A 25486-nucleotide genomic window follows, 5' to 3' on the forward strand; every position below is an offset into this window, starting at 1 on the left:
AGAATGGTGGAAATGATGAGATAGAAGTGATATGGCAGTTAAGTGAGATGTCTTTTCATTAACCATAATTTAAGACTTTTGAAGCACTGCAGGATGCAATAAACTTAAGTGGAGTACTATATAAATATTATGCGAAAGAAAAGCAAACAGTAGGAAAAATTTGTACAGTGCCGAAAGCAATGAGCTTGTTGAAAAGATATCCTAATCATTCATATTGACTAGATGGCGTTTGTATATGGTACAAATGATGCACCAAACTTTTTCACTTGTGAAAATGTTCAGGGCCCAGATGGGCTTTTGAGAAGCACAGAGTGCCCCGGCCAAACATATCTTTGTTCATGGCTATTTGCAGCTGCTGTGTTTGTCACTCTCTGTTGCTCATTTGACATCCTGGTGAGCCCAGACAATTAGGGACTAAGTTCTGAGCATGATGAGGCCAAACACACTAATTTGACAGTGCACAGATAAATTTCTAATGCTGAGGCAGCCAAGCAGACTCTCCTTGTTTTGTGGCACCAGGTGTCAGTTACCTCGGTGCCACATAGCCAATCTGACTAGCTGCTTGGTCTGTTCACGAAGGAGAAGCTCAGCCTGCTCATTTCCCTCTTTTTGAGCAATGGGCTACAATCTATTGTTGCCTTCTTTCTGGAAAGGGAGGAGAAAGAGAGGATGCATTCCCCATTGCCAAGGCAATAGATGCACATTTCTTTTACCCATCAGCCCCCCCACCTCCATGCAATGCAAAAACAGTTTCATATCCTTTCAAAACCCCCCCCCCCCCCATTTCTGACCAGGGGATGTTTTGAGGGGCATATAAACATCAGCCAAAAATCTAGCCCCTCTTTCACCTGAATACTACCACCATAGGCATATAGCATGTCAAATAGTGTAATATGAAGTCTAAAATGAAGCATATAAGAAAGATCTAATTGTGCTAAGCAATACTGAGGGTTAAAAGGGCACGTTAATGTGGGGGGTGGGCTGGGCACATCTTTTTCTTCCTCCATCCGTGTTGTAGCCAATCGAGCAAACTCAAAGGATTCTCATTATAGAAAATCATTCTCTCTGTAAAATACATTTTCGCTTGTGAGCTTCAGAGAGCTAAAAATAAAAGAACAAGAGAAGAATTTTTGCTGTTATACATGCAGCAGATGCACTGCACACAAGGGAGCCATTATGAGCAGAATGAGTGAATGCAATTAACAGCACTGAAGTGACTAAGCATTCCATATAAAATCAGTGTGGATCAAAATGTAGCTGCTAGTGTATTTGAATGGGCATTTTTAGCAACAGGAAACACAATATCAAATAACTTTTCTTAATGTTAGGACATTGGGGCTTTTTTTGACTAATGCCTCATTAAGATTATAATATTTCCTAAAGAATAATATTGGATGGAACCAAATAATGCTAAGTAATAATGCTACTAGTGTGTGACAAAAGGCCATATTCACATGGCTAACTTCGACAACGTGGTGTTTTGGGGTGAGATGCACAACGAGCAAGGCATTGTGGAAGTACTGAGCAAGTATGTTAGCTTCCCACCGAACATCCAGAGATAACTTTTGCAAATCCAGAAAATTGAGTTAAAGCAGCTGTGATATTTTGCCATATTTTTTAATCCTTTCAAAAACTTCACAACCCAATCTGAAACTTGTTTATTTAGAAATAAATCCCACTGAAGGAAATATATATTTCCTCTGTGGTGTAGCTTCCATTTCCGTGTGGTTGAGTCCCACAACATAGCAATTGTATCTAAACCTAGTAAACACATATGGAGAACTGGTCACATGGGATGTTTCCATGCCAGCACTGCACTTGTCCAGAGCCCAGTGATGGTGCTATGGTAACATCCTGCATGCTTACCAGACTTACAGCACAATCCTAGGCATGTCTACTCAGAAGTAAGTCAGATTGTGTTCTATGTGACCTACTCCCAGAAAAGTGTTAGGATTGCAGCCTTAGATGCTACAGCTGCAATGTGATACCCTCTGAAGCAAAACTAGCAACTGTGTTGCAGAAGAAATACTCATATATCAGTTGGCTTTTCATTGAATGGCACTTCCCTCCAACCACAGCCTCCAAGAGGAATTTTATCAGGGGATACAAAGCTTTGTTTGGAACCCTTCCCTCTTTGGGAAGGGATGAAACAGAGCGGAGGAGGGTGGTAACAAGGATGAGCAGAACAGGGGTGGAGAGGGGGCAAAACAGGGCAGGGGGAGGGTAGTGACAGCTGGAAAAGTCTTTGGAGCCCAGGTCTATCTTCCCATGCATCACTGGCAGCTAGAAACACTAATATGGAAAATCAAACACACCCCTAAGTTTTTCTAAAATCTTTTAACTATAGAAAATTTCTGCAGAAATTTAGCAACATTGTATTTAGGCTCATACTAGAATGGAAAGTGTCCTGTTTGCACCAAAACTTTCTTCTGCAGCAGCTGTAGTTCCACAGCTGTCTCCCTCAGTGCCTATACACTCCCTGATGGTCAGTGGATCCACAAGCCAAATTGCTCCTGTAGCAGGCCAGTTGCCTCCCGGATTTGACACTGTGTTAAGGAGTGTCATGTATGCATTCCTTGGCCCAGCAGATAGGGCTTTCAGTAGCAGCAGCAGCCATGCACCCGGCATCCCATGTGTGCAGTGAGTCCGAGTGAGATAGGAAAATATAATTTCTGAGCCCCCATCTTTGTCTCCTAGGCCCCCTTTTTGACCCTGAGCTCGGGTACAAAGTATCCCCATTACCCCCCTCTCCTAGGCCCTGCCTCCAACTCCCTCACAAGTACTACAAGTTTCTAATGTGTACAAATATATAGACCAGATAAGATACTGTATACCATTGACAGCCTTGGGGGCCCTTCAGTGGGTGGAAAGGTGGGGTATAAATCTCTTAAATAAATAAATACATAAGTTTTAATGTCATCTGTCCAGTGCTATGAATAATGCATTATCTCCATTTCTAAGTCACAAAGAAAAAATATAGCATTCATAGGAAACTATCTTGTATTGAATCAGACCATTGGTCCTTCTGGATCAGACTGGCAGGGGTTCTCCAGGGTTCCAGTCAAGAACTTTTCTCTGCCCAACCTGGAGACATTGAGGATTGGACTTAGGACCTTAGCAACCTGCTGATGAGTCAGGTACACAGAGCCTTGGGCAAAGAGAAGCTTTCACTTAAAAGGCTTCCCCAAAGATCACCCCAGAAGGCTCTTAGAAAGAGAGCTTCTCTGGGAGGGGTGTGTGTGTGTGTAAAGACAGACAGGGGGGGGGTTAAACAGCAAGAGTAACTTCTGCCTGATTCTCAATTTCCCAAATTATAACACATCCTTTTTGAACACCTGAGAGAAGGAATACCCAGATACATTCAATACCCTGATCAGACTGTTGGCTAGTCAGTCTCATCTGTCTGACACTTACTGAAAGCAAGTTCTCTTTACAAATTTATTTATTAATTTCTCCCAATTTATTACTCAATTTCTCCCAACACTTTATACCTTCAACACATTAATTCTCTCCCCAATATGTCCAAATTGCCCCTTCAGAAAATGTTTTTCCAAAAATATTGATTTCTACCATATTCCTCCTTTCACAAATTCATTCTCCCAAAATTAATTTCCCTTTTCAAAATCCAGTCCCCCCTTCCATCTCTGAAATATTTATTTGTTTATTTTCCTGCCCTTGACACTGTGTCAGATATACGATGCGGCCCTCGTGCCAAAAAGTTTGGAGACCCCTAAAACTTTGTTCACATTGTACAATTTGCTTGCTCACACTGAGTCACCATTTTTGTGGACTTTGGGGGGGGGGAAGCATACAGTGTTTTCAAAATAAGACTCAAATCTTGAGGTAAAATATTGATTTAATTACCTGTTTAACTTTAACGTACTGGGAAAGGGGGATTAATTAAAAACACCTGACCGGCCTCTCTGCCGATCAGGGAAGAGAGTTCTTTAACTCTCTGCCCCCACCCTTATCTCACTCTCACTCTCTGTGGTGACTTCATCCTGGAGAAAAAAACTTGTTTTCCAGGATAAATACCAGCCCCATGGGAGCAATCCAGATTGAGACCATGGCAGAACCAAGAGTTAAACTCCACTTTCCCTGATACCATAATCCTATTATGTGGGGGGCCCAATTTTGGTGCTACCTGGAAAAAAGAAAAACACATTGCAATTGAGCACATGCTTAATGTAACCTGTAGCATGAACTTATGTATTTCCATTCCATCAGTGCCTCAACAGAAGAGACTTCGGTCTTTTAAGGAACACATGCTTTACTCAAGACCTACACGGTAACATTTAATACTTTAATATATGTTTTAATATTGCTATCTGTAGTCCTGCTTGGCTTCCACGCAGTTCAGAGGCCACAAATTTTCAATCACAGTACCTTTAAACATAGCAATGCCATGTGAAAACTGTGTGGTCAATTTAATTAAATATGGTCTTCAGAGTGCAAAATGGCTATCGTAACTACTGGTAGCCATTGAGTATATTTTGGAAGTTAAAAAATCCAGGTCCAGTTCAAGACCTCCTGGCTCCTGAAGTGGCATGCCAGATGCTGCCCCCTTTACTTGGTGGTGTGGGTTCCTGCTCCTCCTCTAATACTTGTCTAGCCCACAGCTCCTTTCTCTTCCACACTTCTATCCCTTCTTCGTTTTCCAATCCAGAGAGTGGAAGCAGGAAGAGGATCAGTAGAGGCGAGTGGGTGGCCAGAGGTGGACGCTCTCCACCAACCTGCTGCTTGAGGAGACCACTTCAATTGCTTTCATGGATGGGCTGGCCCTGCCTTTCTGTTAGATAAACAGGAAAAGAAAGCTTAATCTTTAGTGTTCTGCTTCAGTTATAGTTGTTAATAACCATGTATATCACATTAATGTTCAGAATTTCTTGTAATCCTTGATCATCTTCACATCAGTCTTGGGGAACTGGTCACTGTTACTCTCTCTCCAGATGACCAATTGAAGCTGATGCACAATTACTTGTGCATTACTTGTGATGCCCAAGTGAATAAAGTGAATAAATTGAGCTGTGGCTAGGGAAGAACATGAATCAAGATCTAAGCCTGGTATTACCCACCACACCATGCTGCTCTGGGGTTATATTGTCCGTCATATCATGCAAAGTGAAAGTAATCATGTCTAACGTGAAAGCAGGAGCTATTGTCTTCCCTAAGGGTGGTACCTTCAAACTCAACTTTGAGGCTTTGAATAAATTTGAATGAACATATTGCTGAATAAAATACAGGCTTCTGAGGATATATTGGTTAAAGACTGAATACCTCTCATTGTCTTTCAGAAAAATGAATGGCTGTGTTTGAACTGCCAAACTCAGAGGCTGCTAGAAGGAAGCCTAGGAGACCCTGCTCCAATGCCACTGCCTAGCCCAAAGCATCAGCCAACTGGATCCCCCCGACACCAACCTGGTCAGCAACAGAGAGGAGCCCCTCCATCTGCAACACCCCAGCAACCTGAGACATCAGCTCCTCAAGACAGACACCTGTCACAAGCAAAACAGCTCAGGACTTCAGAACAGAGTAAATTACCAACCACTGTCCAAGAAAAAAAGCCTCCAGCTCCATCAGAAGGAAGGCCACTGCCCAAGCTATACGACGAGCCTCCCAAAGCTTCTGAGAGTCCATTGCCAAAGGGGAAAAGTGTGATCACAAAATCAGAAACTGATATCAAAGACCCTATGACCTTTTCAGAGTCTCAGAAAATAAGAGAGCAGGAGGTAAGAATGCATTGGACACAGCAATGGGTTAGGGCAGCGTTTCTCAACTTTTGCCCCCTGCTGTACCAGTTTGCATTGTCCACCTATTGCAAATGCCACTGGAAGTAACTGATGATGATGTCATCGCCAGTTACTTCTGACTTGGGAGGCCAGACATGACACAACAAACACTGGTAAGAAGCTCAGGGTGAATGGGAGGGCTTTTTTGAGTGTGCAAAAAGTGCATGCTGGAGCTCTGTCTGCCAAGCCAAACATCCTACTTCTGCTTGTCGTGTTGCATTGCTGGTCTTTCTGCAAGACAACAGGGGTCTGGGGGTCCCATGAGAACCACCAGACACCACCCCAAGTACCTCTGGTTGAGAAACACTGGCTTTGGGGTTATTTGCTGAAACAGAAGCCCACACTGACAGGAAGTAGTTTATATAAGTGATTTTAGCTGGCGATCAGACTGAGGGTGGTCAATGAATGGGCTATAATCCAACACTTGTGCAAATTAACAGTGGGGCTTTTTACGTTTTTCTCCTTTTGCCAAGAAATATTGCTTCACTTCACTGCATGTTATTTTTTAAAACACATCCTCAGGTTCAGTCCTTGCCATCTTCAGATAGGGCTGGTCAAAACTCTTGCCTGAACCCCTGGAGAGCCGCTGATAGTCAGTGTAGGCAAAAGCTGAGCTAGACAGACCAAAGATCTGACTCTGTATAGGGCAGCTTCCTATGTAAGGTCCTCTCCCTAAGGGAGAAAAAAAAAATCTCCCAGTATAATTGCAGGTATGTTAGTCTCCAAAATATGTGAAATTTCGTTTTGAGTGTCCTCTTAATAGGTTAATGGAAAATGCATAATTGGGTCTGCTGGGACAACATACCAGTAGTTTACAGACCACACAACATCACAGTTGTTTCCTGTAAATCTTTTTTGTAATATAGTGCTTTAATCCAAATGCAAGAGCTACCCTGCTGGCTCATCCAAGGGTCTATCTGGCATTCTGCAATAGCAGACAGCCGGATCCCTGCAGGAGTTCACAAGCAGGTTATGAAAGGTGATGCCCTCTCCTGCTGCTCCCAGCATCTCATATTGGTATGCAGTACCAATATGTATGCTGCTTGTATGCAGAAGTTCCACCTAATTAGTAGAGTGAAAGGCTGTTGACAGACCTGTCCTCCATGAATTTGTTTAATCTTTAAAAAAATCATTTAAAATTATTGTCATCAACAGATCATCTGTTAATGAAGTCTGTGAGGACAGTGTAAAGAAATACTTTTTATTTGTCCTGAACCTACAACCAATCAACTTCACTTTTGACTACCATACAGTTTCTTTATATACATGGTGATTTAAGGCGACTTTACAAAGGAGGCAATTGACTGAGTCTTATTTGTCTTTCTAACTATGCTGAAATTCCATTATAATCTCAGGGTCAAACTACATGTTACATACCAATCTATTGCCCAATGGCCCACTTTCATTGTAAAAACTGATTCAGAAGGGTGATTATCCACCAAATGGCACCCTGAGTCAAATACGCTCCTGGAATAAAACTCGCGCCTGTGAAATCAGCATCAGGTCCTTTTTAATAGCATTTTCTACTGGATAATGAGAGGAGTTACCAGGATCTAGCAGAGTTGCTGAAAAGACTCAAAGCATGAGTCAAAAGAGGTGTAGTGTTAGGTGCTATCTGCACAGTGTGAAATGAATTATGAGATGCTCTGGAGAAAAACAAAGGTGGGATTGAGTGCCTGGGGAGAATCAGAAAGTTCCTACTTACAAAATGGAAGCAAGTAAGAGAGGTTGTCAAAGCTACACCCATGATTTTGAGCAATGGAATGTACAGTTGAAATGTGCTTACTGTACCCCTACAGTCTCTCAGACAGCAGAGATATTTCCCAAACATCTGCACAGCATGCTGACATCTTAATGTTAGCAAAAAGGGTTCTTCCTACAAGCCGTTGTTTTTGTTATTAATAGAATGTTTTCTAATTGCACATTGACTAATTTTCCCGTTATTGTAGCTGTAGGGCCCTTCTCTTCCCCCCCCCCCAGCTGGAAGTTAGCATCAGCACAAAGACACTTGTGCCCCTTTAACTGTCGCTTTGTGGTAGTCCTGAGTTATGCAGAACCATTCCACTGCCAACATTTTGACTAGAGTATTGATTAAAAACAAAATTTGATCTGCACCACTGTCTGATAAGCTCCCTTGTCTTTATCTCTTGGGTTTTCTGGGCAAAATTGCTTGCACCTGAAATTAAACTCCATGCAGTGGTTGCTGCCCCCAGAGACTCTGATTAGCTGGCCCTTTTGTCCTCTTGTCCTCTTTTATTTTCAGGTGCCCAGTCTTGGCATCTGAAGTACAAGAATTAAGATCTTGGGCCACTTGCCTTTCAGGGCACGCAGACAATTCCTTTCCTAAATTCAAATTCTAATTACAGGTTGTGTGTGCAGATTAAAAAATCTCTGTGCTGCATATGGGATTGCAATCACAAACCTTACTGGAGCCTGGGGAAGAAACATAGCTGATGGTCAGTACGGTTTCTGAAATGCCTTTTTGGATGATTTGCTGCTCTAAGGAATGCAAGAACAGGGGAGTTTGCATTCCAAGCCAGTGTCTTCTTTGTCCAGCAAAAAGAAATGTCCATCAGATATTTGCATGGGTGTAGCACAAAGTGGTGCCAGACTGCAAATCAGCAGACCCGGCATGTATTGTAAAGAGCCTGAAAGAAAGCAAGATCCTTGCTCCCATTCTATTTATAGAGGCTTGCAGCCTGCAGGAAGCTGCTAAGTTGCTGGGGCAGAAGTGGCTCATTATATTATATCCTCAGCATGAACAGAAACCTCTTAGGCACCAAAGGTGGGTGGCTGTTTCAAGGAGAAACTAAAGCTAGCCTTTTAGAGTCATGTTTTCTACGTTGAAGACAGCCAGTTTTTATTTAGCACTTGTAGGAGATATCAGGACGGACAGCACTTGTTTATGATTGTTTGGCAAACACCTATTACTTTCTTAATTGATAATTAAGCATGTTACTTGAAAGAGTACATAATTTCCAAATTACTTTAAGGCATTTTCTGAAGAAGCTTCAGACTGCCTTTAGGCAGACAGGGCTGTCAAATCTTGCCCTGGAGAGGGCTCTGCTTATCTCTTTCAGACTATATTGCCTCCAGCCAAGATTCTTTTGCCTTCTCCTGGCCTGGGAAAAGGGGGATGAGGAGGCAAAATCTCCTTTAGCCTCCCAGAACTTAGGAGAGGCTTGCTGTGTGATATCTGCTAGAAATCTTACAAGCAAACCAAGGACACACACATACACAACTGGGTTCATAACCTGGCATTCTATTGAGTAATAAACTCTGTATGTAAAATTAATAGATACAACAGAACAGTAGCTTCAGTATAGCCAGCTACTGATGGCAGAATCTTAAGCAGTATGCGCACTGTATTGGTGCTAGCCATCACAACACTTTGCGACAGCATAGCAGTCCGGCACACTGGTGGGAAACCCTGTGCCGGCCTACACACACTGGCACAAGGAGCAGCATGCACCAGATGTGGTAAGTTCCCACTGGACAGTGCAGGGGGAGGGCGGGGAATGGGACAGAGGGGTGGCGGCTGTGGGGCGAGGTGGGCAGATCAGGCCAGGGAGGGAGTGAGAACAGCAGCACCAGCACTCGCCTCATGCAGGCCTGATCCACTGTTGGTCCACTTATCCGCCATATGGCTCGCACAAGTTTAAGTAGATGTTTGGGCTGGGGCTTTTCCTGAGGCAAATTCCTCTTCCCCCAAGGAGACTGCCTGCCTGCTAAATTACCCCATGAGATGCAGTGCAGGTCGCACTGACTTCACTACATCAGCGCAGGGAATTGGGCTGCCTATGAATCTTAATTGAAGATTCACTTTTGCCCTATCCTATCTGTGGATTTACAGCAGTGGGACACTGTTCCACTGACATAAATGGGCTGCTGGTGACATAGCAAGCATGCTGCCAACAGTCATTTCTGAGTTGCCCTTGCAAAGTAGCAGCAGCATCAGAATCAGAGGCCCACTGCCCTGAACCACAGCAGTGTGGGGGCTGGCCGTGGGTGGAGTAAAGAAGTAACAGGGCATTTTGAAAGAGGAAGGAGGGGTATGAGTCAGGAGAGGGAGGGGTGGCTCTGCCAGCAGTCACACATGCCTGATCTTATCCCCTCTTCTTAAAACCTCCCCATCCCTTTTCTCTCCTTGGACATAAACCTCCAAAATGTCTAGCATATCTCCAAGAAGACCCATAAGCAATTGTGTAGCCTACCAGGAGGTGAGTAAATATCTTTACGTACCTCCTGCAGGCTGTCCAATTGCCCCCACCACCACCATAGCATGCAACGCAGCCTCTTTTGGAGCAGCTGAATGCTATAACGTGGTGGGGGTTAGGACTGGGGCCTTATAGTTCAATCCGAAACAGTGCACACCATAAAGCATATTTGCAAGCCCTTAGTGCTGCAGAGCGCCAGAGCTAGCCTAGTGCCAGCCAGTGCTGGGCTAGAGCCGGTGGAACACCAGTGCTCCACTGCTCCACGGTTGCCCAAACCACCGGGCGGTTGAGAGGTAGGTGGAAACACGAGGAGAGGCAGGGAGGAGGTGTTCTGGGGTGGGGGGAGGTGGGGAGAGGGCGGGAAGGAGGCATGCCAGGGGAGGGGGTGGAGCAGGAGGGAGGTGGGACTAGTGAAGCTCAGCTCCGCCAGATTATGTGTTGGGCCACGCAGCCCAACACAGAGGCTCTATGGCAGCCCAAGGGCTGCCACAGAATCAAATAGCCCCATTGTGGGGCTACTTCCCTTCCCTCAAGAAGCTGCCAGTGACTGCCCCATTACACACAGGATGCCACGGCACCTCTCTTGTCCACACTGGGAAAGCTCTGCTGCAGCCATACCAGAGACAGAATGCAGAGGTCCCAGTGCAACGGGCAGTTTAGGATTGGGCAGCTAGGCTACAAGCCTATATATACTTACTTGGGAGTAAGTACCACTGAACTCAGTGAGGTTTGCTTTTGAGCAGGTATTCATAAGATTACACTGTCAAGCATGATCAGTATACATAACACTCGCGAAGCAGTGACTTTGCTTTGCAAGCTTCTTCACAGCCAGTGTCACAAGTGAAGCCCCATCCCCCCTGAGCTCTAGCTGAGCGAAGCAAAGAAAAGTTAAAAATTTTGTGCTAGTATTTCAGTGCAAAAGGGAAGTGAGAAAGTGAAAAAATAAAAGAGCACTTCAAATGTAAGGGGAAAGTGAGAATGATGGGAATCCTGGCAGAAAGGCCCAAGACGGTACTGCTGGGATAAAATAAGGCTAAATTTCTTGAGATAACCATGGCACCTCCCTTGTCCACACTGGGAAAGCTCTGCTGCAGTCATGCCAGAGTCATGCAGTAGTCACAAACCAGCTCATAGAAGAATCAGGAAACTGAAGGGTGACCACAGAAAAGCACCTGGTTGACAAGTGCAGCAACTGGATTTTCAGTTGTAACTGAGTGAGGGTCCTATCCTATGCAGTGCGTGCGGGCTAACCACTGGCACATAGTGTTGCAAATGTGCCGTAAGGCACATTTGCAGGGCTTAGGGCCACCAGAGCTAGTTCAGCACCAGCAAGTGCTGGGCTCGTGCCGGGGGATAGCTGGTGCGCTGCTGCTCAGTGGTGCTCGCTTTTCAGAATGCGTTTGACACGGTCCCTCACCAGAGGCTACTGAAAAAACTCCACAGTCAGGGAATTAGAGGACAGGTCCTCTCGTGGATTGTGAACTGGTTGGAGGCCAGGAAGCAGAGAGTGGGTGTCAATGGGCAATTTTCACAATGGAGAGAGGTGAAAAGCGGTGTGCCCCAAGGATCTGTCCTGGGACCGGTGCTTTTCAACCTCTTCATAAATGACCTGGAGACAGGGTTGAGCAGTGAAGTGGCTAAGTTTGCAGACGACACCAAACTTTTCCGAGTGGTGAAGACCAGAAGTGATTGTGAGGAGCTCCAGAAGGATCTCTCCAGACTGGCAGAATGGGCAGCAAAATGGCAGATGCGCTTCAATGTCAGTAAGTGTAAAGTCATGCACATTGGGGCAAAAAATCAAAACTTTAGATATAGGCTGATGGGTTCTGAGCTGTCTGTGACAGATCAGGAGAGAGATCTTGGGGTGGTGGTGGACAGGTCGATGAAAGTGTCGACCCAATGTGCGGCGGCAGTGGAGAAGGCCAATTCTATGCTCACATAATACCAGAACCAGGGGACATCCACTAAAATTGAGTGTTGAGCGGGTTAGGACAGACAAAAGAAAATATTTCTTTACTCAGCGTGTGGTCGGTCTGTGGAACTCCTTGCCGCAGAATGTGGTGCTGGCGTCTAGCCTAGATGCCTTTATTGGGGGATTAGACAAGTTTCTGGAGGAAAAGTCCATTACGGGGTACAAGCCATGATGTGTATGCGCAACCTCCTGATTTTAGGAATGGGTTATGTCAGAATGCCAGATGCAAAGGAGGGCACCAGGATGAGGTCTCTTGTTATCTGGTGTGCTCCTTGGGGCATTTGGTGGGCCGCTGTGAGATACAGGAAGCTGGACTAATGGGCCTATGGCCTGATCCAGTGGGGCTGTTCTTATGTTCTTATGTTCTTATGTCGCCGGGCAGCGGAGAGGTAGGTAGGGGCGTGGGGGGAGGCAGGGAGGAGGCATTCTGGGACAGTGGGAGGCATTCCTGTTTGGCATTCCTGTTTGCTGTGATACAGAGGCAGATCTTTACATATGGGAGCAAGTGGATATGGGTGGGTGGTGATGAGTACCACTGTGCAGGAGAAGAGGTGATAGGGCCACAAAGTATCATCAGAGCCCTGCCCAGAACAGTGTTAGGGCCTGACTAGTTCAGAGATATAGGCAGCCATTGTCCAGGGAGTGCGTGCTCTCCATCTCAGGTTCCCTGAGGTCAGTCTTGAATCATGAGCCTGACGTACAGAAGGAAGAAGACATTACTCTGTCAACAAAGACAGAAGGCCAGGCTTCTGCTATTTATCCCACGTCTGGTCAATCTGGAGGCTTCAGACTGCTTCCCAATTGTGGGGAATACAGTTGCATACCCTTGTCCCTTCTAGGCCTGGAAAGGACTCTGAGGCCTGAGCATTGCCTTGAAGAATGATTTGTCTGATTCAAGACCCAGAGTCCCTAAGACGCAGGACTGGATAACGCTACAACCATGCATCATGTTAGCAAAGCAGATGGGCTGCTTCCCAAGTACTATTACAGTCAAATATATTGTATATGTAACTTATATATTTTGGAGAGTGGGATGAAATGTGATTGAAATTATTATCTTTTTCTGCAGTAAATGCTTTAAGGTTGGTGTGCGTGTTGCAACCACCACACAGCATTTGTTTTAAATTTTTTCATGTGTAACTCTCACCTCATGGGGTATTCATTCATATGCAGAGGCTGGTTCTTCATGGTGATTGGATGATTTTCTAAATACCACCATAAACCTTTTTTTAAAAAACCACTTGCTGTGAAGACCACCCAATCTCTGCCATGAGACCATGAGCCAATGCACATAAAATGGTTTGCCATATGGTGATAGCTGCCAGCATTTTAAAACAGCCTCCATTGGGGGGCACTATAAGATGAGCCAGGGCTCAGTCTCCCAAATACTCCACCACGATAGTGCCCCTTGTTAATAGTACCACATCATTTTGTAGCATTGTAAGGATATTAAATGCTCTGTTAGACCATGTGTTAGCTGTTCTTCCACACCAAAGAATAATTGTTTTATGACAGCTGGTTATAACTTAATCTGTGAAGGCTTTTTTTCCTCAACAAATGTTCTTGGCAATTAATCTTCCAACCCACATTTTCAAAGACATGCACAGAGCAAATATTTGACCAAGTAGAAAGCAGAGCTGTGCATACACATTGGATAGTTGCAGGGACCACCGGCAGCAGAGTACCCAACTGTCCTTGATTAGCTGGCTTGGTGGATTTGTACAGCCAGACAAGCAATTGGACACGTTTAGACATGAATTAACATTGAGAATTGTACCTATCAACAGATAGTGGTCTTGATAGATCTGTTGCAAATAGATCACTAGCCTAAATAGACCTTGGGCTGATTCAGTAAGAAAATTCTTTCATTTTCATGGCTAGGCATTTCCATGAGCATTGGACAAGACTATAGAAATGCTTACGCTGTAAGGCAGGCATATCTGCCAACCTCTCTAGCTTCCCATGCCAAAATATATCAGTAAGATGGAGGAGGAAAAAACCCTTCTTAAGTAACTCAAACAGGACATTGCCGTTTTTGTCCACAATGCAGTTTCTGATGGAATATGTGAATATAGTGGGCCTTGTATGCAGCATCCTAAGCAGCCATTTTTAAAAAATTTGAATAATTTTGCACTTTAATTAAAATTATGTTTCATTTCCCTGCTCCTTGGAAATGGAGGCAGTCTTAAGACCGTGTTGCACATTACATGAAAGACAAGTCTCTGATTATGCACTGTGTGGCTGTACAGTGACAGTTGTAATATATGGAAGAGGAGGCACATGTCTGAAAACACAGGTGCTTTCCACACCTTTTCCCTCCACACTGTCCAGTGTTTGTCATATAAGCAAAAATGGACAAACAGGAACTTGAATTTTTCCCATACAATGCAAAGCATTCCTCAGGTATAATTATTATCAGTGATTGATTACCAGAAGATTAGTGTGTGGCCCTTACTCACGGCTTAGAGGCAGATACCATCTTCGCCATATTCAAAAATAGCATCTAAGGTCTCTTCCTTTTGGGGTATGTATGATCTCTCCTATGCTAGAAAATGTTAGAATATATCTGTGGGCATTTTAAAAGGAAAACATTAGTGTTTGAAATTCCAAAAGCAATTTAACCCACTTTTGTGACAGACATCAAATAGAAATGTGCTTGTCTTTGCAGACTAGTAAGATTTCAGGGGCTCTATTCCTCATCAGAGCAAAAGCAACAGTTGTATTTTCACTGTACTTCAGGTTATGCAAAAGGGTAGAGCACGTAACTTTGGAGTTGACCAGCGTTGGGCAAGCCAGATGGCCTTTTTTCATTCATTCATTCCACCTTTATTGGCATAAAGATGGCCTTTTTTAAAATGGTAGGAACCAGCCAGAACAACACTGTAGTCTGAGCCTTGGACAGAAGACAGAGAGCGTGGATTTCCAAATTTGCAGAGCAAGCTATTTTGATTTTACTAATGTTTTGTATGCTTTGTATGCCCCTGAGGACTTGCTAAAATGAAGTCCTGTCATCAGCAGACAGATTCAGTGAGACTCAGCATGAATGTCAGGATTGGGGACTTCAGCTACATTTAGATATTTAATTTTGAAAGAAAAAAGTTCATTGCAGAGGATGGGATAAGATTTTTAAAAGAGAAGTTGTATACATTACCATAGGTAACTAGTTGTCATCAGAGCAATTAGGCAGAATAATTCTGATTTGCTCATTCAGGGGAAGGGAAAAATCACCATTTCCTAGCAACAGAAACATCATCATTTAAGTGCTGAGAAGATGTACTATTCCACGCAACAGAAATACTATCTGATGGAATGACATTTAAAACAAATGAGTAACAATTGCCCATTTATTGGGCTGTGAATGGATTGTGTGGAAAGGCTCTATGCATGTTTTCCTGATATGAGCCTGGCAAGGTAGTATTTTTAATTAACGGCACAATCCTATCCAGGATTGAGCCAGCACACATGGGGTTTGCTACAATAGGGCATTGTTCCACTGTTGTAAAATGACCTCTGGCAGTACACACAGCACCCCCAGTGCCTATAGTGCATGCACTGCTGCACCTGGCAGCAGCGCAAGATGCTATACAGCTGTATCAGATCTTGTCTGATCTCAGAAGCTAAGCAGGGTCAGGCCTGGTTAATACTTGGATGGGAGACCGCCTGGGAATACCGGGTGCTGTAGGCTTATATCATGATCTCGGAAGCTAAGCAGGGTCAGGCCTGGTTAGTACTTGGATGGGAGACCGCCTGGGAATACTGGGTGCTGTAGGCTTATACCATGATCTCGGAAGCTAAGCAGGGTCAGGCCTGGTTAGTACTTGGATAGGAGACCGCCTGGGAATACCAGGTGCTGTAGGCTTATACCATGATCTCGGAAGCTAAGCAGGGTCAGGCCTGGTTAGTACTTGGATGGGAGACCGCCTGGGAATACTGGGTGCTGTAGGCTTATACCATAGTCTTTCGAGACTGAAGGTTGCCAACCAGGGGCAGAATGGGGCAGGAAGTAAGAGAAACAAGCATGGTCCAAGGAAGGCAAGGTCCAAGGAAGGAGGGAAGCAGACCTGGAGCAGCATTGGCAGCACTTGCATGTGCTGATGTCTTATCCCTGTTCGTCTCCTTTACTGTCGCTATTGGCACACCTTGTACTTACAGCTGCTAAACAGCAGGCATAGATCTGAGGAGTCCCATGGTGGTAACAAGTGAACAAAAGTTCACTTACTCCGAGGAGGCCTTTCTAACTGTCCCCTTCCCATGGATGCAGCACATGCTCTGTTGACACAGCTACATTAGCGGCAGCGGGGGGTTCAGTAGAATGGGGCGGAACCTGTGTGATGGTTTTCTTATATCAGTTTGTAAAACTGCCAGTTTATACACACATACAAATCAAAGCTTTTCTTAGGTTTGTTTGACATCTGAGTATGGTGAGATTGAAGTTTTAAAAATAGATTACTTGCTTAACCCTCTGAGGTTAGGAGCCATCCCCATATGAGCTTTAAAGATACTCTCCTCTCTTGCCATGTTACAGCTATTGTTTATTGGAATGTTGAAGGTTTTATAGCCTTCCAGGAATGCCCAAGTTAATTACAGCTAGAGATCACTGCAAACCTGCACAGTAAAATGGATTGTGTTCACAGTAATCTGTTATAATGGAATCTGACAGATTTTCTTTTATCTTCCTTCGCAGGAATCCAGTAAGCCTTATCCCTCAGACCTGTCCCGTAGCCCCCAAAGCCTGAGTGACACTGGCTACTCATCTGATGGAATCTCCAGCTCCCAGAGTGAGATCACAGGCTTAGTGCAGCAAGAAGAAGAGCAGCTGAATGAGACAGGAATTGCAGAGCAGAGCCCCCCTAGTCCTTCTGAACTCACTAAGCTGGAAAGCAGCATGCGGCCCCTGCTGGAATCAAAGGGTATGACCCAAGAGCCAACAGAGAGAGGGAAAACGTACCATGAATTGAGGGAAGAGCAAAGACAGAGACAGCGGCCTCGTTCTCTTTCTATCACTCCAGAGGCCTTTGATTCAGATGAGGAGCTAGAAGACATCATGGAAGAAGATGAAGACTCTTTGGAATGGGAGAACCAAAGGGAGCAGAGGGAGAGCATGGAGTCCTCAGATGACTTTGGCAGCAAGCTGCGCCATGACTATGTGGAGGACAGCAGTGAAGGAGGGTTCTCCCCGTTACCAACGAGGCAGAAGAGCAGAGAACCTGAGATGACTGATGAAGAGTTCATGAGAAGGCAACTCCTGGAGATGAGTGCGGAGGAAGATAACCTGGAGGAGGAGGAGGAATATGATCGTGTGAAATACAGCATGGCAAAAAACGGACACAAGCCTGACTCTGAAAAAAGCAGGGAGGCTCCCTCGTCCAAAAGGCGCCTGCCTCATAGTTCTGGCAGCATATATGAGGAAGAAAGAAAAGAACTGGAAAGTGCTGAGGAGGATGGCCTGGCATCTCAGGGAGGTTTGCGGCGTTTCAAGACGATTGAGTTGAACAGTACAAATAACTATGGCAGAGACGTGGAGATCAGCCAAGAGGCAGACATTAGCCTGGACAGAGAACCTGAACTGGAGATGGAGAGCCTTACAGGCTCCCCAGAAGACAGGTCAAGGGGCGAATATTCTTCCACCTTGCCAGCCACAACACCCAGTTACACATCAGGAACCTCCCCCACCTCCATCTCTTCCCTGGAGGAGGACAGCGACAGCAGCCCTAGCCGCAGGCAAAGGCTGGAAGAGGTCAAGCAGCAGAGGAAAGCCCGGCACCGCTCCCATGGTCCTCTGCTGCCAACCATAGAAGATTCTTCTGAGGAGGAGGAGCTGCGTGAGGAAGAGGAGCTCTTGCGAGAGCAGGAGAAAATGCGAGAGGTGGAGCAGCAGCGCATTCGCAGTACAGCTCGCAAAACCAAACGCGATAAAGAAGAGCTGAGGGCCCAGAGGAGGAGAGAGAGATCAAAAACTCCCCCCAGCAATCTGTCTCCCATAGAAGATGCTTCGCCCACTGAAGAACTGCGGCAGGCTGCAGAGATGGAGGAGCTGCACAGGTCTTCCTGCTCAGAATACTCTCCCTCCATTGACTCGGAAGCCGAGGGATTTGATGTCATTGCCTCTAAGCTGTACAAGTCTGGCAGTGAGTACAACCTCCCAACGTTCATGTCCCTCTATTCCCCAACAGAAAAAACTGCTGGCTCTGGCTACCCCACTAGCAAGCCCCTGAAAAGTGCAGAAGAAGCTTATGAAGAGATGATGAGGAAAGCTGAAATGTTCCAAAAGCAGCAACCATCCCAGCAAAGCGTTGCCTACAGCAGTGCTTTTCCTCAGGCAGGATATCGTAGTTCCGAAGGCCAAAACAGTTTTGAATACCAGTACATAGATGACTACGGTTATGACGGTCGGAACGTAGATTCCTCTCATTCTGACTACCAGAGTGAACTTTCCAAATCTGGGGCGGTTTATGAGGAAATCCTTCAGACATCACAGAACATTTCCAGGATGCATCAGTCCTCTTCTCTGGATTTGACTCTTGAACAGGAAGTAAAGAAGAAGGGGAGAGAAGACCTTTATCAAGAAAAACAGTTTCTGAACACAGAAAGTGCTTATGAAACTGGTCCACTTACTCCTGGGACAAGTCCTACACAGCTGGCTGCTCCTGTCTCCTTTTCGTCCACCGAAAGCAGTGCCGGCAGAATAATTCCTGACGTTAGAGTCACGCAGCATTTTGCAAAAGAGAGTCATGAGCATCCAAAGCTTCACAGTTCACCCACTGCACCCAGCTCAGTTTCAAAGAGTGTAACAACGCCTTATACCTACAGCAAAGGAACTGGAACAGTCACTGCAGTTGTCCCTAGTCCCGCAAGTGCACCACGAATCTACAGCTCCCCAACATCTGTGAGTGGCTCAGATGCACCATCCGTGTCCACCACTGGTCGAAGTTATAGTCAAACAAAAGTGACTGCAAGTTTTGGATCTCAAACAGAAAATATGCCCAGGGTCAAGGGTGTCACAGAAATCAGTGGGCCATCAGCAAGAGAAAAACTCCAAAGCATGACTGAGAGCAAAGCAAATATACCTATCTCATCACCTAAAATGTATTCTTTCTTCAAAAGCTCCAGCCCACCACTTTCTCCCTCTTCTCCTACTCAGAGTCCCACTCATTCTGTTCCAAGAGTGCCACCCAGCACAGGGGTGGGAACTAAATCAACTGCTGAATTTTCCACCCAGACACACAGCACAATTCTGTCCTATGATGTCTCCACTACTCCTGTTGTATCAGCATCTTCTCCAATGATAGCTCAAGGAACGCAAACACCCCATCGATCAAGCTCCCCTCGCCTTGCAAGGCAGCAGTCATCACAAGAAGCCCCTTTTATGGTTATCACATTAGCATCTGATGCAGCCATTCAAACTAAGCCAATTGGCGTAAGCTCCTCCATTTCACCAGCCTCATCGCCAACTAGGCAGGGCCACCAGCATAGTTACAGTCAGACAGTAATCAATGCAGCGCAACTCCAGCAAGAGCATCTGCAGTCCACTTACACAAAGACACAATCAGTGCTAGAAAGAGCCTCTGCTTCTAGTGCTGCAATGCAGAAAGTACAATCCGCTGCTGCTGCTGCTGACAGTACTCCTGGCGTGTACAGCTGGGGAACACTGCCTGCAGAGAACATTTCTTTGTGCAGGATATCATCAGTCCCTGGGACATCCAGAGTGGAACCTGGACCTCGACCACCTGGCACTAATATTGTAGATTTGAGAACTGCTATCAAATCAGCCCCAATCATTATAACAGATCAGGGTATGGATCTCACATCCCTGGCTACTGAGAGCAGAAAATATTGTCTCACTATGGACCAGTCCCCAAGTCGGCAGGCCACAGCCATCCAACCATTAATTATCAATCTCAATGCCCAAGAACAGCCCCATGCTATCATCAGCACAGCCACCACAGTCAGCATTACAGTTGCATCTTCCATGCTTGTGTCTCAGCCAAAGCAGCCTGTAGTCTACGGAGACCCTTTCCATAACAGAATGGACTTTGGTCAAGGAACAGGAAGTCCTGTCTGTCTGACACAAATTAAACAGGTAGAACAAGCCATTCAGACTGGCACCTTTAGAGGAGCTGTGGGTAGTGCGGGCATTTCAGCTTCTGTTGGCCGGCCAGAAGCTGCAGGTCCACAGCAAATGAAATTTGCAAGGTATAATCTGCCCAACCAGATGTCCTCTTTGATGAAGAAAGATGCTCTCATCACTCAGACCAGTAATGCACAGAATGTTGTCAGTGCCATCCCTAGACAGTTTCCTCAAGATCAAAGCTCAGAGGTCTACAGAGGGATTCCAGTAGAACTGAAAACTCAGACTCCTCCAGTAAGCCTGGGAAGTCAGAAATCTCAGGTGATGATGGTGCAGATGGATGAAATAGCAACAGGTCCGGTAACAAAACTGATCAAAGAGGAACCTCCTCCCAACGCACTGGATCTCACTGGGATGAAACCTGAAAGCCAGGTGGCATGCTGTGACGTGGTATATAAATTTCCCTTTGGGAGTAGCTGTACTGGAGCTTTCAACCCTTCTTCCAAGGTGCCAGAGAAAAATGTTGGGGATGCAGCTCATGCTGGCAAACCTAGTGGCCAGTACTATGGAAGCAGACAACCAGAAGCAGCAGATACATATCCCTATAGAGAACCACCAGCACCAGGGCCTAACCCATATGAAGAGCACAGGTTCTATCCACATGGCCTGTTTGGGAGACTGTATTCCTCAATGTCAGATACAAACCTTTCCGAAATGGGCTTGAACTATTACCCTGTCAAAGGAGATCAGCCCTTCCACTCCCCTGCTGGGGATTCTGCAGTGGATCTGACAACCATGAAACATTCCTACAGCATCGGCTTCACTGAAGGAGGCTACATGGGTCATGGAATGCAATATGGCTCTTTCTCTGACCTCAGGCAGCCCACCGATTTGCTCAGCCATTCCTACCCAATGCGAAGGTACAGCTCAGCCTCCAATATCTACTCTGATTACAGGTATTCACCAAGAGCAGACTTGGCAAATTTCCAGGAAGCCAGCCTGGCCCACTACAGCGCCACTACAGCTCGTGAAATCAGTCGGATGTGTGCGGCACTCAACTCCATGGACCAATATGGGGGCAGACATACGAACAGCCCTGATCTTCTCCAGTATGGACCAAGTGCTCTGGGTGGGGGTCCAACAGGAAGTGGAGGCATTTCTGGTCAGCAGACTGCCATGAAACAAAACATGATGTACAATCCAAATTTTCCAGAGACTCGCCCAGGCTTTGGAAACCTCGCCCAGTACAGACTTGGAGCTATCAGGCAAGTGCTCCCTTCCACAGCCACTGTGCGAGCTGCTGATGGCATGATTTATTCAACCATCAATACTCCAATAGCATCGACCCTTCCCATCACCACACAGCCCGCTTCCGTGCTACGGCCCATGCTCCGAGGCCTATACAGACCCTATGCTCCAGGCAGTATCACAGCTGTCCCTCTGGCTAGCCTGACCAGAGTGCCTCTGGTTGCCCCAAGAATCCCCCTTGCAGCCCAAGGTCTGTATCGCTATGCAGTACCCAGCAGGCTACCAGCAGTTCCCACAACATCAGTGATGGAAACACCAATGTATTTGGGGAAGCCCACAGCAGCTAGCAGTGCAAGCCCAGCACCAGCTTCCAAGCCCTCAGCAACAACTGCTGTTGGCTTGCAAAGGCCTGAACAACAGACAGCCCTGAGCACACGAGAGGAGGTGCCTGTGGCAACCTCTGGAGCACAGAGTACTACAAGGGACACGAACCAGGGTCAGCAGCCGCCCCCACCGCCCCCACCACCACCTCCACAAATCCCAGTCCCCAAACAGCAAGCAGAAGTTCCCCAGTTCAGTGTCCACAGCAAAGGAGCCCCAGAAAGGGAAGAAAAGGAGAAGGAGGAAGAGAGGCAGAGGAAGCAGCAGGAGCACATTCTCCAGATAGAGAGGGAGAGAGTGGAGCTGGAGAAGCTGAGGCAACTGAGGCTGCACGAGGAGCTGGAGAGGGAGCGGGTGGAGCTGCAGAGACACCGGGAGAAGGAGCAGCTGCTGATGCACCGGGAGATCCAGGAGCTGCAGTCAATCAAGCACCAGGTGCTGCAGCAGCAGCAGGAGGAGCGCCAGGCCCAGTTTGCCCTTCAGCGGGAGCAGCTGGCCCAGCAGCGCTTGCAGCTGGAGCAGATCCAGCAGTTGCAACAACAGCTGCAGCAGCAGCTGGAGGAGCAGAAGAGGCAAAAGAGCACCTTCCCCCCAGTCTGTGACCCATCAGGCAGGATCCCTCCCCAGGCTGCCTCTGATCTAGCAGTAGAAATGCAGAGGACCATGGCTCAGAATGGGCAATACTGGCCACCCCTCAACCAAGCCTTTATAGCCACCGCAGCCCCAGGGCAAGACGCGGCGCAAGCACAGCCTCGCTTTCCTGGTCTCCAGAGGCCTCTCACCAACTCAGCCTCTGAGATGTCTCTGCAGACTGAGGACCAGTGGGAAGCCAGTCGCGGCATCAAGAAACGGAACTCTATGCCTCGCCTTCGGGATGCCTATGAGAAGGAGCCTGGCCACGAGCCGTATGTTGTGAAGAAGATCACAGACAGCAGCGTACAGACTGATGAGGAGGACGGTGAGGAGCACTTCTATGCGTCCCGGCGACGTCGGACCCGGCGCAGCACTGACTGCAGCGTTCAGACAGATGAGGAAGACAATGGCGAGTGGGAACAGCCAGTGCGGCGCCGACGCTCCCGCTTCTCCCGGCACTCTGACTCCAGTGCAGATACCAAGCAAGACTCCTCTGCCAAAGGCATGGCCAGCATAGCGATTCAAACTATCAGCGATTGTTCCGTGCAAACAGAGCCCGACCAGCTGCACAGAGTGTCCCCTTCCATCCACATCACCACCCCTGACCCCAAGGTGGAGATAGTGAAGTACATCTCTGCCCCTGAGAAGACTCAGCGAGGAGAAAGCCTGGCCTGCCAGACTGAGCCAGAAGCACAGCCCCAGCCAGGCATTGTGGTCCCTCAGCTCACTGTGCCTACAACAATTACGCCTTACTCCTCCAACATTCAGATTGTAAGCACAGGCCCCTTGGATCCCCATTCGGTTCGACAGCAAGCACTAGTGAAGAAAAAGCCGGACCCCTTGGAAATTGGCTACCAGTCTCACCTGCCCACAGACTCTTTGTCTCAGCTGGTGTCTCGTCAGCCTCCCAAGTCACCTCACGTGCTCTATTCTCCAGTCTCTCCCCTCTCCCCACATCGACTGCTCGAGTCAACCTTCACCACAAGTGAGAGGCTCAACAAAGCCCATGTGACCCCCCAAAAGCACTTCACGGCTGACTCTGTCCAGCGCCAGCAGCAGACCCTACCTCGCCCCATCAAAACCATGCAGAGATCTTTATCTGATCCCAAGCCCATCAGCCCAACGTCAGAGGAGGCTGCAAAGGACAGGTTCTCCTTGTATCAGCACACATTGCTCCCTGGCAGTCAGGTAAGATTGCTGCTTATCTGACAAATGAGATGAGTCTGATAATATTTCTACAATCCATTTTCAAGGACCCAAAACCTTTCCTAGGTCAGCCTTGTGGGTACATCTGCTTATCACTGTATGAATCAGCAGGCATCAAACAAGGAATGGAGAGTAGCTGTGCTTAACTTGTTCTGAAGACAGACATCACATTCTTATAATCACAGAAGCTGCCTTTTTTTCTCATGCAAACTATTATTTTAAAAATATTTGCATTTCACTGTATTATTCAACTGTAGTTAAAATCACAATAATGCAACGACTAACTAAAACTAAGTAAAAGAAATAGAACAGCATGTACATATGTGTGTATGCATGTACATACATGCACATCCTGTCTCACTTGTGCAGCCTTGGAGATTCACATCCGGGTGAATCACTAATCTTTTACTATATAGCATTCTTGCTGGATACTGGCTGAAGGAACTCCATTCCCACATATGTTGCATATAGTCAACAAGGAAGTGGGCTTTACCGACACTTGCTGCAGTCAGTGGGTTCAGTAGGGCTTACTGAGCCAGCCATGCATCAACCTTGCACATATAACATTGCGTTGTGTCTTATTGCATTACCTATTTATTGCAATCTATTTTGCTTTTGCTATTTATAGCCATTTGTTTTGCTTCTGTTTTGTATAAGCATACTCTCTGCTGTATGCATTGCAAGATACTGAATGAATTCAAGTTTAAAACAGAGAGCAATACCTTTTCTTCATGCTAAAGCCCCAAGAAAATTCAGAAGCAAAGTTGTGTTCTCTGCCATGACATCTAGTGGCAATAAAGAGAATATCCTTGTCACAATCTGGTAAAAACATGCATTGTTAACTGCTGTGGAACCCCCACATGGCATCTCAGCAAAACTTTCCCTTCATTAGTGCATATGAAAACAAGACAACCATGTGGGAATTGTCATCGAATTTTTTGCTATGGATGCACAAGAACAGCTGAGTAGTGGCCGGCCAGAGTGGGCAATGGGGGTGGATAAAACCTGTGAGGGAGAAAACATGGGGCAACTGGGAAAAGGGAAAGGTGGAGGGAGAAAGAGTGGGAGGATAAAGGAGAGAAAAGAAGCCAATGCAGAATTTGGGAGGAGGAAGGAGATGCTGCTGTGGGGAGGGGAGAATCAATAGGAGATGGGCAGGAAGGGGCCCCTTCCTGAGCCCCCAAAGAAGTGAATGGGGAAGAGGGGAACCTCCTCCAGACTGGAGGATGAGAGCAGAAGCCTCCCACAAGACTCTACCCCTTCCAGAGGAACAAAGGGCTGGGCTTCGACTTAGGGCAATCTGGCCTAGTGGTCAGATGCCACAGATGAAGGTACTACCTCTTCTGATAAAGCACACCAGTGGACTTAAAGGGATAGGGACCCTGGACGAGCTATCCAAGTGCAGCACCTGGTGAGAGGCATGCTGCCCTATTTACACCCCTCCCTCCGGGGGTAGACATGCCTTGCTTGACCGAGAGATATATTTGCCTCAACCACAAGATATCATCTTGTTCCCTTAGGGTTACAGGGAGGTGGGGGCCACGGCTACAAGGAAGAAAGAAGAAAAGCTGGAGAAAGTAGAGGCAGTGGGTTTTGCAGGGGTCACCAGTACTGATTGTAGGATTCCCTTCAATACACAGCTGAAAAAAACAGAAAGGGAGAAATACTGTAGATGCCCTCACAGTTTAAAGGGCTGGGAATCGTTTTTGTCATATGGGTGCAAACTGGGAGATATGCCCTATTGGAGCACAGCTTGCACTATTGCACAGCTGCAGCTCTAAGGCTAGGAGTGGGCAGCCCAATCCTCAGCTGCCCAGCATGTGAGGCTGCAGCGGTGCTGAAAATGAGCCTCCGTGTCAGGTGGATGGCCTGACACAGAGGCTCAGGATCAGGTGGAGCAAAGTTTACAGCACATTTGCAACAGTGCGCATCAGCAGTAAGCCAGCGTGCACTCTTTAGGATTGGATCCTAA

General features: G+C 46.6%; 1 protein-coding gene across 1 annotated transcript in view; it reads left to right on the forward strand.

Moving 5' to 3' along the window:
* Positions 1-25486, forward strand: part of BSN (bassoon presynaptic cytomatrix protein) — a 260226-nt gene that overhangs the window by 209425 nt on the left and 25315 nt on the right. The window contains exons 3-4 of the mRNA XM_066612954.1: positions 5295-5729; positions 16663-23496. Of these exons, the coding sequence (XP_066469051.1) occupies positions 5295-5729; positions 16663-23496 (7269 nt within the window). The remainder of the gene's footprint in view (positions 1-5294; positions 5730-16662; positions 23497-25486) is intronic.

This window comes from Tiliqua scincoides, chromosome 2, assembly GCF_035046505.1.
Source record: "Tiliqua scincoides isolate rTilSci1 chromosome 2, rTilSci1.hap2, whole genome shotgun sequence".
Classification (NCBI taxonomy): Eukaryota; Metazoa; Chordata; class Lepidosauria; order Squamata; family Scincidae; genus Tiliqua; species Tiliqua scincoides.